Source organism: Rhincodon typus, chromosome 28 (genome assembly GCF_021869965.1).
Source record: "Rhincodon typus isolate 14 chromosome 28, sRhiTyp1.1, whole genome shotgun sequence".
Lineage (NCBI taxonomy): Eukaryota > Metazoa > Chordata > Chondrichthyes > Orectolobiformes > Rhincodontidae > Rhincodon > Rhincodon typus.
Genome location: NC_063359.1, coordinates 5,718,609 through 5,733,782, shown reverse-complemented (window position 1 = coordinate 5,733,782; position 15,174 = coordinate 5,718,609). Strand labels below are relative to the sequence as shown.

At 42.1% G+C, this 15,174-nt stretch overlaps 1 protein-coding gene across 1 annotated transcript in view; it reads right to left on the bottom strand.

Annotated features, from left to right (window-relative positions):
• The window catches only part of nsmfb (NMDA receptor synaptonuclear signaling and neuronal migration factor b), a 75,690-nt gene that overhangs the window by 40,689 nt on the left and 19,827 nt on the right, over positions 1-15,174 (bottom strand). The window contains exons 4-7 of the mRNA XM_048613691.1: positions 10,157-10,232; positions 3,326-3,331; positions 3,138-3,206; positions 593-645 (exon numbers count right to left, since the gene is read on the bottom strand). Coding sequence (XP_048469648.1) covers positions 593-645; positions 3,138-3,206; positions 3,326-3,331; positions 10,157-10,232 — 204 coding nt within the window. The remainder of the gene's footprint in view (positions 1-592; positions 646-3,137; positions 3,207-3,325; positions 3,332-10,156; positions 10,233-15,174) is intronic.

Genomic DNA, 15,174 nt, shown 5'->3' with positions numbered 1-15,174 from the left:
TGACAGTCCCACTGACACACAAACAGGCAGGATGACAGCCCCACTGAAAAACAAACAGGCAGAATGACAGTCTCACTGATGCACAAATAGGCATGATGTCAGGCAAAATGACACACAAACAGGCAGGATGGCAGCCCTACTGACACACAAACAGGCAGGATGACAAGCACACTGACACACAAACAGACAGGATAACAGCTAGTGACAGACAAACAAACAGAACAACAGGCCCACAAACAGGCAGAATGGCAGGCCACACTGACTGACAAACAGGCAGAACAACAGGCCCACTGATATACAGACTGGCAGAATGACAGACACACCAATGCACCAACAGGCAGAATTAAGGCAGACTGACACATAAACAGGTAAAATGACAAGCACATTGACACACAATTAGGCAGGTTGACACAAACTGGCAGCTCATCAGGCACACTGACACACAAACGTGCAGAATGACAGGTTGGCAAACAGGAATAATGACTGACAGTGGACAGATCAATCAACATACAATCAAAGTAAGAGATAAACTGAAACAGAAACAGGTGGACTGACTGACAGAGGGGTTATCAGATAGACTACCCTGACTTACTTTGCACTCTGATTCTTCGACTCCCAACCATTCGAAGATGTTTGCGGAAATTTCTGCAGGTAAATAACAGGAAATTTAAAATCACCATGAACCAATCTGAGCCCCTTCAAGGGCAAAACTGAGCAATGATCTCACTGTGGCTCTGGTTACATGTGGTTTTATGCCTGTTTACTGCAAAATAACAGCACAGGCACAATATATTGGAGCAGCAAACAATGCTATGAAGGAGTCAACTTGTTGGGGCAGGCACAAAGGAATTTCCTTTGTCAGTTGCATTGGACCAGGACCTATTCAATTGGTGGGTGGTGGGAATAAGAGACCCACTTTGGTGACTTGTGGATTAGGTTGTGTAATTAGTTCCTGGTTTATTTTCTGTAGTCGATAAGGTTGATTTAGTCAATAAGGTTCACAATGGCCCATGGAATATTCCTCCTGCAATAATTGGGAAATCAGGGACACCTCCACTCTCCATGCTGACCACATATGCAGAAAGTCTGTTCAGCTGCAGTTCCTGATTTGCCGCCCAGAGCTGCGGATGGACTCACTATGGAGCATTCATGAGGCTCAGAATGTCGTGATAGCATGTTTAGCGAGCTGGTCACACCACCAGTAACAGGCATACACAGAAGAGTTGGGTGAAACCAGGAAGATAAGTAAGCATGGGCAGGCAGTGCAGGAGTCCCCTGTAGCCATTCCCCACTCAGACAGGTATACCATTTTGGATACTGTTGGGGGGGAATAGCTTCTCAAAGGAAAGTAGCAGTAGCAACCAGATCAGTGGCACCATGACTGGCTCTGTTCTACAGCAAGGAGGATCAAAGTGTAGGCGAACAGAAGGCACAGATGTTTCTGTGGCCGCGAGGATGGTACGTGGTCTCCCTGGTGTCAGGGTCAAGGGTGTCTCTGAGCAAGCATGGATATTCTGAAGGGGCAGGGTGAGCAGCGAGGAGTTGTAGTCCAAATTGGTACCAATGACATGGGCAGACAGAGAGATGAGGTCCTGCAAAGGGAGTTAGGAAGGAAGTTAAAAAGCAGGACCTCTAGGGTTGTACTCTCAGGATCGCTTCCTGCGCTAAGTGCTAGTGAGGCTAGGAATAGGAAGATAGTATAGTTAAATACATGGTTAAAGAGCCAGTATAGGAGGCAGACCTTCAAGCATATAGATCATTGGGATGTCTTCCGGACGGCGGGGGAAGGTGGTTTGGACCTGTCCAAGCACAGGTTGCATCTAAACTGGAGGGGCTCCAATATCCTGGCGGCAAGGTTTGATAGTGCTACTCACAAGGGGTTAAACTAGTGTGGGAAGATAGAAAGAATAGTTGGATTTTTTTTTCCCAGGGCAGAAATGTCAATTACTCAGGGACATAGGTTTATATAAAAGGTGAAAGTTTAGAGGAGAGTTGTAAGTACCTAGAATACGCTGCCAGAGGAGTTGGTGGAAATGGATACAATAACAAGGTTTAAGAGGCATCTTGACAGATATATGAATAGGCAGAGAATAGAGGGATATGCACCACGTGGAGGCAGAATGATTTTAATTTAGAAAGGCATGATGTATTGGCGCAGTCTTGGTGGACCAAAGGGCCTGTTCCTGTGCTGTATTGCTCTTTGTTCTCTCATCGATGCTTGTTTCTCGGTTGACACTGAAGGACTGAGATTGCAATTGGCTACCCTTTCACCCACTACCAATGCCTAACAATAAGGACATCACGCTTTCATACACAGTCAGAACTTGGGAATAGAACACATTTCCATTCAGTCCAATTTCAAGCACAGTGTCAGTGTGTCTCAGCAATATCATCCACCGCTACACCAATCTGATATTGCTGCTGAAACAGTTAAGATACTATCTCCATTGTCCTGGAAAAGGTTTTTATTTATTCATTCACAGGATGTGGGCACCGTTGGCTCAGCCAGCATTTATTACCCATTCATAGTTATCCAGATAGCAATTTAGAGCCAACTTCATTGGATCCAGAGTCACACGTAGGTTAGACCAGGTAAGGACGGCAGTTTCCTTCCCTAAAAAGGCATAGGATTTTCTGAAAATCAATAATGGTTTTATGGTCACCATTAAGGGTCTTAATTCAGATTTCTTCTTATTAAATTCAAATTCCACCATCTGCCTTGGTGGGATTTGAACCCAAGTACCCAGAACATTACCTGGGTCACTGGATTAATAGTCTACTGATAATACCACTAGGCCATCATCTCACTGCATAACTAATGGCCAGACCTCTGCAAATTGACAGCTCATGATCCTGGCATGAACCACCAACATGGAGGTGCATTATTGATCAATTCATACTAAGCCCATGGTAATGTTGAACTACAGCCACAGAAAACTGGACAGAGAATGACCCACATAAATCCAAAAGGATCTGAGTTTACTGTGGAGAGAGGAGACAGTTGCCTGAGCCAAGAAGGGAAAACAGTATTTAAACTACAGTGTCACCAGTTACAAGGCAAGATGTTTTCTGGTTATGTGGCAGCCAGTCGTGTCTCCGATAAGAGGAGCCAGAGGAATTGGCAAAGAGCCACATACCTCTGGATCACAGCGGCACATTCGTTCTCCCGCTTCCTCCTCTTCCTTTCCATGCAGCCCCGGAAAGCCCTGAGGGAAAATGTGATCAAAGTTCACCTCAAACTGAGCTGTACATTGAAAATTGAGCACTGGCTCTCTAGACAAAGAGCAAAGAGTTGCTATGGAAATAGAAAAATAGAAGTACTCACGATATTCTTTATGACAGAATGGTTGATTGGCAGTAAAAAAGAAAAAAAAATCTTATTAATAGTTCTGAGTTAGACATTCAGTATCATAGAGAAGCTGTTAAATAACTCAGCCCAAAAACCAACAAATTCATTATATCCTCTTCCCCTATGCCCCTTACACAATCCCGACATAAAATCCCTATTTCCCAGGTGATGATATTTGCAAATATATTTCTATTTTACACTGTTTTATAACCTGTTCTTCTATTAGGAGATTGAAGAGATATATTAGAACTGCTTAACATAATCACTACAAAGGTGTTTATTAATGTTCACCCTGGGAATGTGGACCACATTTTACAAAAACTGGTCTTGACTGCACATGCCAAGTTGAGCACTGAATGCGGTAGTGGGCCCCAAGCTTAAACCACTGGTCGAAGTTTGACAGATTGGAGTGCTGAATAGCCATTTCAAAGAGCAGGCAAATTTCAGCCACATTAGAGTAGGATTGGGGCTACACAGATAACAAATGGGGCAGTCTGATTTCTGACCTTAAAAGACAGTAAGACATTAAGGATTTAAACATGCAAGGACACACTGAGATACCATTCTTTTATGTACACTGTCAGGGGATTCTTTAACCAGGTTAAAAAAAGATTAACGTATTTGTTAACTGATAGATGCAGGAAATTTATGAAAAAGCTTACTTCTCTGAGGATATAAAACAGGTTAAAAATAAATCTTGTTGAATTCTTGTCATCAAAATTGCCCGTAACGCCACTGTAGCTCAGTTGGATTATAAATTAAAATCTTGCCTTATGGAGCCCAGCTTGAAACCAGCAGTCATTACATTAAACCTTTTCTGTTGTTATCAGAAAGAGGGTTAAAAATGCTGCTCATTATTTTAGTTCTCCCACTCAATTGATTCATATTTAGACAATTGGGCCCACGTTCCCAGGATGAACATTAATTAGCATATTTGTCACCATTATGTTAAGCAGTTCTAATATCTCTTCAACCTCCTAATAGAAGAACAGATTGTAAAACAGTGCAAAATGGAAATATATCTGAACTGTATGGGCTTCCCTTCTAGTGATTTTAATCAATCTGATTTTTGCTTGGAGTACACAGGATGTGAGCCTTTGCCGAATGTGGAATGATGAGGCTTCATATCAGGTAGGGTCTTGGCAGCATTCTGTACATCAATGAGGTGATTCAAAGGTGGTAGAATGACATTTGTTGTGTCTGTATTTGCACTGTGCAAAGGGCAAGTCCCTAGTCTTCTGTGTAATAGTGATCGATGAAAAAGTTTTTGATAATTTATATGTTCCCATCATATTTAGCGAGAGCAGGAATATTGGTACAAGCAGATAATCAGTGTTGACAGAAATCGTGTCACCTGCCTATCAGGTATAGGATGATATTGACTCCATCCATATCAGAGTCTTTGAAAGTAATTTTGCAACAGAGTGAAAACAGGAAATGCTGGAAATCACAGTGGGTCAGACAGCATCCATGGAGAGACAGCAAGCTAACATTCTGAGTCTAGATGACTCTTTATCAGAGCTGATGTGAAGTGTGTAGGGAGCAATAGTGGTAGGGGTGGAGTGCTTTCTCCCTTTCTCCCCTAGCACTCCAACATCGCCCCTCCACCCCCCCCGATACCATTGCATAAATGCTGCCCCCTCCACATTTCACGTTAGCTCTGATGAAGAGTCATCTAGATTGGAAACATTAGCTTGCTCTCTCTCCATGATGCTGCCTAACCCACTGTGAATTCCAGCATTTTCTGTTTTCAGTACAGATTCCAGCATTTTGCTTCTGCAACAGAGTGGACTGCTAATGTCCTAAAGTGAAACGCCAAACTCAAAGACAACCTTTTCAATCTCCTTATCTCCTAAATTTCATTCCCTCCCTTCCCATGTCTTTTTTCCTTGATCTGAAAGCGTCATCTGGCCCTGACTCCCCAGACACCACATCACTGTTAGGGGACTGCCTGGTAGTTATTAAAGAAATAAGGACTTGGATTTATCTAGCACCATTCATGAATGCTAGACATCTCAAAGTATTTCACAGCCAATGTAGAACTATTGAACTGTAGTCACTGCAATTAGAAGGAATTGCAACAGTCAATTGTGCACAGTAATGTTCTCTCAGATAACTGGATAATTTCTGGTGCTAGTTGAAAGATAAGTATTAACTAGAATACTCAAAAAATTCCATTGTTCTTGAACAATGCTGTAAAATCTTTTATGATTAGTTTGCAGGTGCAGCATGACATAACATGTAAGTGAAAATGCACTATGGAAAGCTCTTTGACGCTACATGAAATTCCCCTGTCTTTGTATTGCCAATTGGGTGTATTCTTATCACACAGCATTATTTCACATCCTTGTCCATTATAACCGTAAAAGGTTCATTAAACTAACTCCTTGTTTTGGTTAAAGTCCACATATGCAAGAACTAGCGTGGAATGCCCAACATCAGTCTGGTTGTGTAAATACCCCTGGCAGATTGACAGGAAATGAAGGGCCATGATAAAACTGTACCAGTGATTGGACATAGTGGAGATTCATTCAGTCCTTAAGTGAGATAGGGTCTCACGAGATAAATGATCCCTTTCTCATCTCCATTAACTGACCTATCCAATGGATGAGGGAAGTCACTCTGACTGGTTTAGCTCAGTCAACTGTCCCTCAAATGATGCAGAGTACTTCTCTTTCCTTCGTATCAGGAGGCTGTGGGTTCAGGATTTGCATAGAGGTCTGGCACTAATCTTTACTTGAGGTGTTCTCCTAGTATTCTGGCACGATTGATCTATTGTGCAACACCTCAAACAGATGTTTGTTTTACCACATAGCATGCGACTATTACAAAGTGGAATTTCAGTTGCCCATGTAGATCTTTCTTTCTCTCCTTCCAACTCTAATTCAGCTAATACTGCAAAAACAGATCAGCAATTTCTATAACTCATTCACAATTAGTGGGAGCTTCCTACATTTCTGACAGTGGATACACTTTAAAAGTACTTCACTGGTGGCAGAGAATTTCGGGCAATCTGAGATTATGAAATTTGTTGCATAAATGCAAATCATTTTTCATAATATGGATACTACGGATCAGCCTCCTGACTCATCTCTGAATGAGCTCCTGGGTTTGTAATATGCCAATTTGTCACAGTGGCTGAAGCTAGTACCTGAGGCACTGCACGGCTGCACTGTATAAACTGAAACTTGACTGTAGCAACAAACTGGCATTCATTCTTACAAAATTGGCAATCTCTACATGGATCATAAGGAGTAACAGCCCATCAAGCTTGCCCTTCCATTCAACGAGATTATGGCTGATCTTCCACTTGAATGCCATTTTTACGCACAAGCCTCATCTCCCTTGCTGTCATTAATATTTAGAAATCTGTTGATCTCTGTCCTGAACGTTCTCAATGACTGAGCATTCTCAACAACTGAGCCACAACAGCCCTCTGGGGTAGAGAATTCCAGAGATTCACTACCCTTATTGAAGAAATTTGTCCTCATTTTGACTTTAAATGGTCTGTCCCTAAAACAGAGACGGCGTCCGCTGGTTATACATTCTTACGGCCAAGGGAACAGCCTTCCTCCAGATTAATGGGCTCACTGTGTAAAATCATATCTGTTAAATAGATTATTAATATAAATATTGATCCGCACGTTCATGCTAAGGGTGATGTAAAACAAGTCAGCAATTTGAACCAAGCCTCCTGTCACCTTGCATTAACTCTGTTTGATTTTGGAGACTTTGAGAGTGTACCCACACAGATCTGTTCAAATCTGGTTCAGTTCATGAGGCAGTGCTACCTTTAAATACTGGATTAAATCATAGTACAAGTACCAAAAGAACCTGTATAAGTTCCTGTATAACTAAGACATCAAACATCTTAAAGGAGCAACTTGTCTTCACTAAAGCTGAGACAATGTCAACCTAGCCTCTGAATTGGTAATGAAGGTGGTGAAAGGATGGGAATGCTCTTTCAAGTTTAACCCATTGCCTAGGCACCACAGAGGAATGAGAAATTCTGGGGCAAATGAAATACAACTAATAATATCAGGGCTTTGAAAGCACTGTGGATTCAAGATCAGAATAATCACAGATCCCTTTACTACTTGATCTGTTCAATGCCACAATGGATTATCATCAAGAAAGTTGTTGGCTGAAAGCCTGCAGTTATTACATTAATGCATGGGACACAGCTGGTATATTACATTTACATTCAGTTGTAAATTCACAAATGGAGTGCTCAATATCCATGCTAGCTGTCTGAATCTACTGCTATTCAATATTCAGTGTGAGCTCATTAAACGCCAAACTGAGCTCTGAAGTGCTGGCATATCTCACACATTTAACAAAAAACACTGATAGAAATAATAGGTCAGAAGTGCTTCAGCAAAGGCTTGAATATTGGGTGGCACCAATTAGTCCCAGATTAATGGAATGCTATTTAAGGTCTAGGAAGCATGTGGACCAGTGCTCCAGCCCCCGTAAGTACATGCTGTTTCTGTTATTACTGCATTCAGATGTAGCTTGCTCTCATATACAGTACACACTGGATAAAGAGGAAATCTCACAGGAGTAACTGCACAGCTCATGCAGAACCAGCTCATCTTTATTGGCTACACAGAAATCAGGAATGATCCATTCCATCTGGTACTTTTAAGCTCACACATGTCCTAGTCTCAGCTTTTCTATGTGTATACAGGGAATATTTAATTTTCTACTGCCTATATCCTAACTCTTGCGAAGTCTCATTCACTGTCAACTCTGTGCTCACTGACCTACATTGCTCCGGGATCCGGAATGCCTTGACTTTAAAATCCAATTCCTTGGGTTCAAACTTTCTGATGGCCTCAACTTTTCCCAACTCTGTAACCTTTTCCAGTCCCTCAACCCTCTGAGATGGCACCATTCCTCCAATTCGAACATCTTGTACATGCTCCACTTCCCTCAACTCAGCTTTATCAATGCACTATTAGTCATCTATTGCCTAAACTCTGGAATTCTAAAACTCAAGACTGTTTCTTTGAAGATAATCCCTAGAGCCAATCTCTTTGACCAAGCTTTGGTACAAATACTCTTTTTTGGCTCAATGTCAAATTTTTACTCAAATCACAGTCCTGTGCAATGGATTATACTACCACTTACTATGTAAATGCAAGTTGTTATTGATGCTGTACGGCTTGCATGTGTCCCCATGTCATCTTAATTCACACACGGCGAGTAATCAGTCCATTCCATCAGATACAGCAGTCTTTGTGTCAGCCCCAGTGAATGTGTAAAATAGGAACACAAAAATGCTAGAAGAACTCAGAAGGTCAGGTAGCATTGGTGTTGACGCTGTAGATTGATGTCCTTTCATCAGAACATTGACATGAGACGTTAATTCTGTCACTCGCCACAGATGCTGCCTGACCTGCTGAGTGTTTCCACATTCTTTTTGTTCTGACTTCAGAATTCCCACAGCACTCTGCACTATTCTGCTTTTCCACTAAACATATTGTTGGTTTTAAAAGCAATGGCTCATTCCTTTTGTGACACTGTACATCTTGTTTGTGTCTTGGAAGGAGCTCCTGTGCAGGGCATGGTTTAAAAAGGGAACATCTCAGTCCCGTTCAGCACTGTAAAACAATTTATATTTCCATCCCACCTTTGATGTAAACTGTGCCAAAGGCTTCACAGGAACACCATAGGGCATGTGTTTATAGCATAGCAGTTCAGAGACGATTATCTGAACACATGAATTCAGAGCAGGAGTAGGCATTCAGTCCCTTGAGCTTGGATAATCTGATTTTAACCTCAAATCTGCATTCTCTCCTACCCCAATAACCTTTCAGCCCTTTGCTCAACAAGTACCTTTCTATTTTTGCCTTAAAATGTTCAGGCTCTGCTTCCATCACCTTTTCAGCAAGAAGAGTTCAAAGAATCACAACTATTGAGAAAGAAAATTCCTCATCTCTGCTTTAATTGTGTGACATTTGATTTTTAAAGTGGCCCCTATTTCTAGATTTTCCTATTAAGAGGAAATATCCCTTCCACATCTACCCTTCAAGACCCCTCAGGACCTTACTTTTCCAAAGATCGGTGGATACAAGCCTAGCTGTCCAACCTTTCTTCATAAAAAAACTTACCCATTCCAGGAATTAGTCCAGTAAACTTTCTCTGAACTGCTCTAACATACTTACATCATTCTTTGAATAAGGAGACCAATACTGTACACAATACTCTAAATGTGGTCTCATCTGCATAACTGAAGGATAACCTCCTTACTTTTATATTTGATTCCCCTCACAATAAATTATAACATTCTATCAGCTTTCCTAATTATTTGTTGTACCTGCATACTAACGTTTTGCTATTCATGTGTGAGGACAATCAGTTCCCCTGCATATCACAGCTCTGCAATCTCTCATCATTTAGAATCATTTCACATTTTCTCCATTTGCCACATCTTCGCTCACTCACAACCTATCTATATCTTTTGTAACTTATTAAATTCATCTTCATACCTTACTTTCCTACCTATCTTTGTGTTGTTAGCAAATGTGGCATCCATACCCTCCATCCCTTCATCTAAGTCACTTACATTGATTGTAAATAGTTTAGGTCCCAGCACAGATCCCTGTGGCACACCACTTATTACATCTTGCCAACCTGAAAAAGACCCATTTAAGGCTACTCCCAGCTAGTCTTCTATTCATCCAAATATGATTCCCACTACACCATGAGATTTTTATTTTTCAGAATATTCTTTGGATGTGGCACCTTATCAAAACTTTTTTTGTAGATCTATGTACAGTACATCCCCTGTATCATACTCACGCTTGCATTGTGGTAGTTGCTGTCTGGAAGTTGAAGAGGTTTTCCTTTGGGAACCAAGTCCTAATTGGGACATCGTCTGAAACAGAAAAAGTATTTCACTTAAAATTATCCAGAGGCAAAGACTAGAATCTTCATTGGCCTCTTCCTACTGCAGTTCACCTTTGCCAGGACAATAACTGCTGGCCTAGTTAATGATGCCTATGTCCGCGAACAAATAAAAGACATGCAAAATACATATTGCTGTGCCCATTGATTTGTATACATCCCAAGTTGTTAAATCTAACAGAACTTAGAATCAAAATCATAGAGTGACTTCAGCACAAAAAGAGGCCATTGGGCCCATCATGTCACAGCCAGTCCTTAGTAAAATCAACTCAACTAGTCCCACAGCCCTGCCTTTTCCTCATAACCCTGCTAATAGTTTTTGCTTTAGAGAATTATTCGATTTCCTTCCGAAGTTCACAACTGAATCTGACCCCACCACACTTTCAGGAGATACTTTCCAGATCCTATCCATGCACTATATACATATGTTTTTTGTCAATGTCCTCTGGTTCCCTTCCAACAATCATGTCAGCTTCTTTCTATCCATTCTTTCCAGAGCCATCAGGATTTTGAAACCCTCAATCAAATCTCCTCACAAACATATTCTTTGTAAACAACACTCCCAGTTTTGCCAAACAACCCTCAGAGCTCCTCATTTCTGGAATCATTCTTAAGTTTTTTTTCTGTTTTGCTACAATGCCTTCATACCCTTCTCAAAGTGCAGTACCCACAACTGGGTGCAATACGCTAGTTGAGGCTGAACCAGTGTTTCAAAAAGTTGATTGCAGCTCCCTTGCTTTTATATTCTATGCTTTTATTTTTAAAGCCCAGCATATGTGTGTCTTTGTTACCTGCCTTACCATTTTCAATTATTTATACATAGGGAATTGAATTCTTTATTTTATACTGTCACTTTTCATTTTATTTTTCCAGAATGAAACATTTCACACCTCTCTGCACTAAATTTCATTTGCAGATATCCACGTATTGTACCAGCCTGTCTGTGTCTTCTCAAACTCCATCACTATCCTCCTTATAGTTGACAACATTTCCAAGTTTTGTATCACTTGCATTGTACCTGCTGCTGCTTACTGGTGAGTACGGAAATGGCACAATAGAACAGATGAAAGCATAGCCAGAGAGATGATGCAGGAGGTGACAGCATTAAATTCCTGGGACAGAAGGAAAGGATCTGGGGAAGGTAGCATAATGATTAACTTTTCAATGAGGCAGGAGATTCAAACTCCTTAAGTTTCAAGGACCACCTGGCATCAAACAAGGGACCGGAAAACACAATGGCAGGAAGAGTCCCATCAACTGTGCAAAGTCCTCCTGATTAATATCTTGGATCTACTGTCAAAATTGGGAAAATTGTCTCACAGACTAGTCAAGCAACAGCCTGACACAGTCATACTCATGGAATCATACCTTACAAACAATGGCATAGCACCATCGTCACCATCTCTGGATATGTCACTTAGCTCTATCTCTCACTTGCTGCTTATGCTGTCTGGCATGCAAGTACTTCTATTTGGTAGCTTCACCAGGTTGACACCTCATTTTTAGGTATCCAATGTGCTGCACTTTGCATTCCCTCCTGCACACTCCATTGAACCAGGGTTAATTCCTTGGTTTGATGGTAATTATTGAGTGAGGGATATATCGGGCTATGAGGTAGTAGATTGTGCTGGGGTACAATCACAGATGTGAATGCCCAGTGTTGAGTTGCTAGTTTCTCTGATTTCTCTCCACAGATGCTGCCAGACCTGCTGAGCTTTTCCAGCAATTTCTGTTTTTGTTTCTGATTTCCAGCATCTGCAGTTATTTCAGTTTTTATTGAACTGCTAGATCTGTTTGAAGCCTGTCCCACTGCACAGTCCTTGTGGAGACGAAGTCCTGCCTTCACATTAAGAATACCCTCCATCGTACTGCATGCCACTATTAATGTGCTAAGTGGGTGATCAGATTGTGCTAGGAGCAGCATCAGGCATACCTGAAGATGAGGTGTCAACCAGGGCAACTTGCATGCCAAACAGCTTTTGCAGCAAGTGATAGAGCTAAGTGGTCCTACAATCAACGGATCAGATCTGAGCCCTGCAGTCCTGCCACATCCAGTTGTGAATGGTGGTGGACAATTACACAACTCATTCAAGGAGGAGGCTCCACAAATAACCCCATCCTGAATAATGGAAGAGCTCAACACATCACAGCAAAAGATTAGACTGAAGCATTCACAGCAATCTTCAGCCACAAGTGCCAAGTGGAAGATCAATCTCAGTCTCCTCCTCCTAGGATACTTCACATGATATCAAGAAATGGTTGGAGATACTGGATAATACAAAGTCTACAGACCCTGACAACATTCCAGTAATATTACTGAAGACTGGAGCTCCAGAACTTGCTGCTCCCCTAGACAAGCTGTTCCAGTACAGATACAACAGTGGCATCAATGCAACAATATGGAAAAATGCCCAGGTATATCCTGTGCACAAAAAACAGGACAAATCCAACCTGGCCAATTACTGCTCCATCAGTCCACTCTCAAACATCAGTGAAGTGATGGAAGATGTCACCAATCATGCTATCAGGCAGCACCTGCTCAGTGACACCCAGTTTGGGTTCTGCCAGGGCCACCCAGCTCCTGACGTCATTAAAGCTTTGGTTCAAATACAGTCAAAAGGGATAAACCCAGAGCCCTAGCAAAACTGGAGTCAACTGCTATCAGAAGGCAAGTTCTCTGCTGGTTGGAGCCATACCTGGCACATAGGAAGATGGTTGCGGTTGTTGAAGGTCAGTCATCACAGCTCCAGGATATCTCTGCAGGAGTTCCTCAGGGTAGTGTCCTAGGCACAACCATCTTCAGCTACTTCATCAATGACCTTCCCTCCATCATAAGGTCAGACGCAAGGATATTTGCTGATGATTGCACAACATTCTGTACCATTCATGACTCTTCAGATCCTGAAGCAGTCTATATTCAAATGCAACGAGATCTGGACAATATCAAGGTTTGGGCTGAGAGGTGGCAAGTAACATTCATGCCACACAAATGCTGGGCACTGGCCATCTCCAATGAGAGTTATTTCAAGCACCATCCCTTGATATTCAATAGTGTTACCATCAGTGAATTCCCCACTATCAATATCCTTAAGGTTCCCAACAACATCCTTAGCATTACCGTTGACCAGAAACTCAACTGCAGTCACCACATAAGACAGTGCTTACAAAAGCAGGTCAGATGCTAGGAACACAGCTCTTCCCAAACTCATGACCACTTCCATCTAGAAGGTCAAGGGCAGCAGATATATGGGAACACCACCACCTGCAAGTTCCCCTCCAAGCCACTCACCATCCTGACTTGGAAATATATCGCTGTTCCTTCACTATCACTGGGTCAAAATCCTGGAATTCCCTCCCCAATGGCATTTGGATCAACCCACAGCAGGTGAACTGCAGCGGTTCAAGAAGGAAGCTCACCACCACCTTCTCAAGGGCAACGGGGGACAGGCAATAAATGCTGGCCAACAGTGACGCCCAGACCCCACAAATGAATTCAGCATTCAGGGGTTGTCCTTGCTCCTGGGGTCTCACGTCGGGACACTGTAACCCTGGGAAACCTGTGGTCAAATCATAAGGGCCTGTTCCCAAAATTTCATACACTTTGATTCCAAAGAGATCAGTCTCTACATTTCGGCAGTCTTGTCTCCAGAATCTCACAAGCCTCCTCTCTGGATTGTAATTCACCTGGATACAGTCCAATCACACTTTATTAGCGGATTGTTTCGAGTATTTACTAGTCTGGAGCTGATTCCACTACTCTTCATTTACCTGCAGATTAAACAGCAGTGTTGGGGGAGAATGTGCTTTGGTGGTAATGTGAATGAACCAGAAATCCTGAGGCGCAAGACCATGTTTTTGGAACACAGTTTCAAATCTCATGACCTCCGCTGATGGAGTTTGAATTTAGTTCATAAAATGTGGAATCAAAAGATGGCCTCAGTAATGACCACAACAAGTCATCAACTGTTGTAAAACCCATCTGGTTTACTGGTGCCCTTTAGTGGGGGAGTAAATCTACCAAAGATCAGCAATGTGCCTAACTCTTACCTGTCTTCTGAAAATGGTTGAAAGCCACTTCATTCAAGGCAATTAAAATTGAGCAATAGATGTTGATACAGTGCCACTCTCATCCCTAAGGGAGTATTAAAGAGTCCCACAGTCAACTTTCCATGTGTTTTATTTTATTCCCACATGGAATGTTGTGTCACTAACATTTGTACCCCATCACCAAATGCCCTTGATAAGGTGATGTGGAACTGCCTCTTGAACCACTGCAGTTCACGTGAGTAGACACATAGTGTTATTAGGGAGGGAGTTTCAAGTTTTGGAACCAGTGACATTGAAGGAATTTTCAAGTCATGATGGTGAGTGGCTTGGAGGGTGACTTGCAGGTGGTGGTATTCCCACATATATGCTGCCCTTGTTCTCAGCCATGTAGCGATCATAGGTTTGGAAGGTGCTGTCTAAGGAGCCTTGGTTAGCTTCTCCAGTGCATTTTGTACATGGTACACACTGCTGCTATTGAGTGTCAGTGGTACAGGGAGTGGACGTTTGAGTTATTGGAGGTGCATCCATCAAAGCAAGTTGGGAGTATTCCATCACACTCCTGACTTGTGCCCTAGACAGACTTTAGAGAGTCAAGAGATGAGTTACCCACAGCAAGATTCCTAGTCTCTGAAGCCACAGTATTTTACTTGTGACTAGTGCAATTGAGTTTCTGATCAATGCTAATCCCCGAAATGTTGATAATTGGGAATTCAGTGATGGTGGTGCCATTGAACGTCAAGGGCGATTGTCAGATTCTGTATTGCAGGAGATGGTCATTGCCTGGCATTCGTGTGATATGAACATTACTTACCAGTTGTCAGTTCAAACCTGGATATCGCCCAGATCTTACTGCATTTGGACATGGT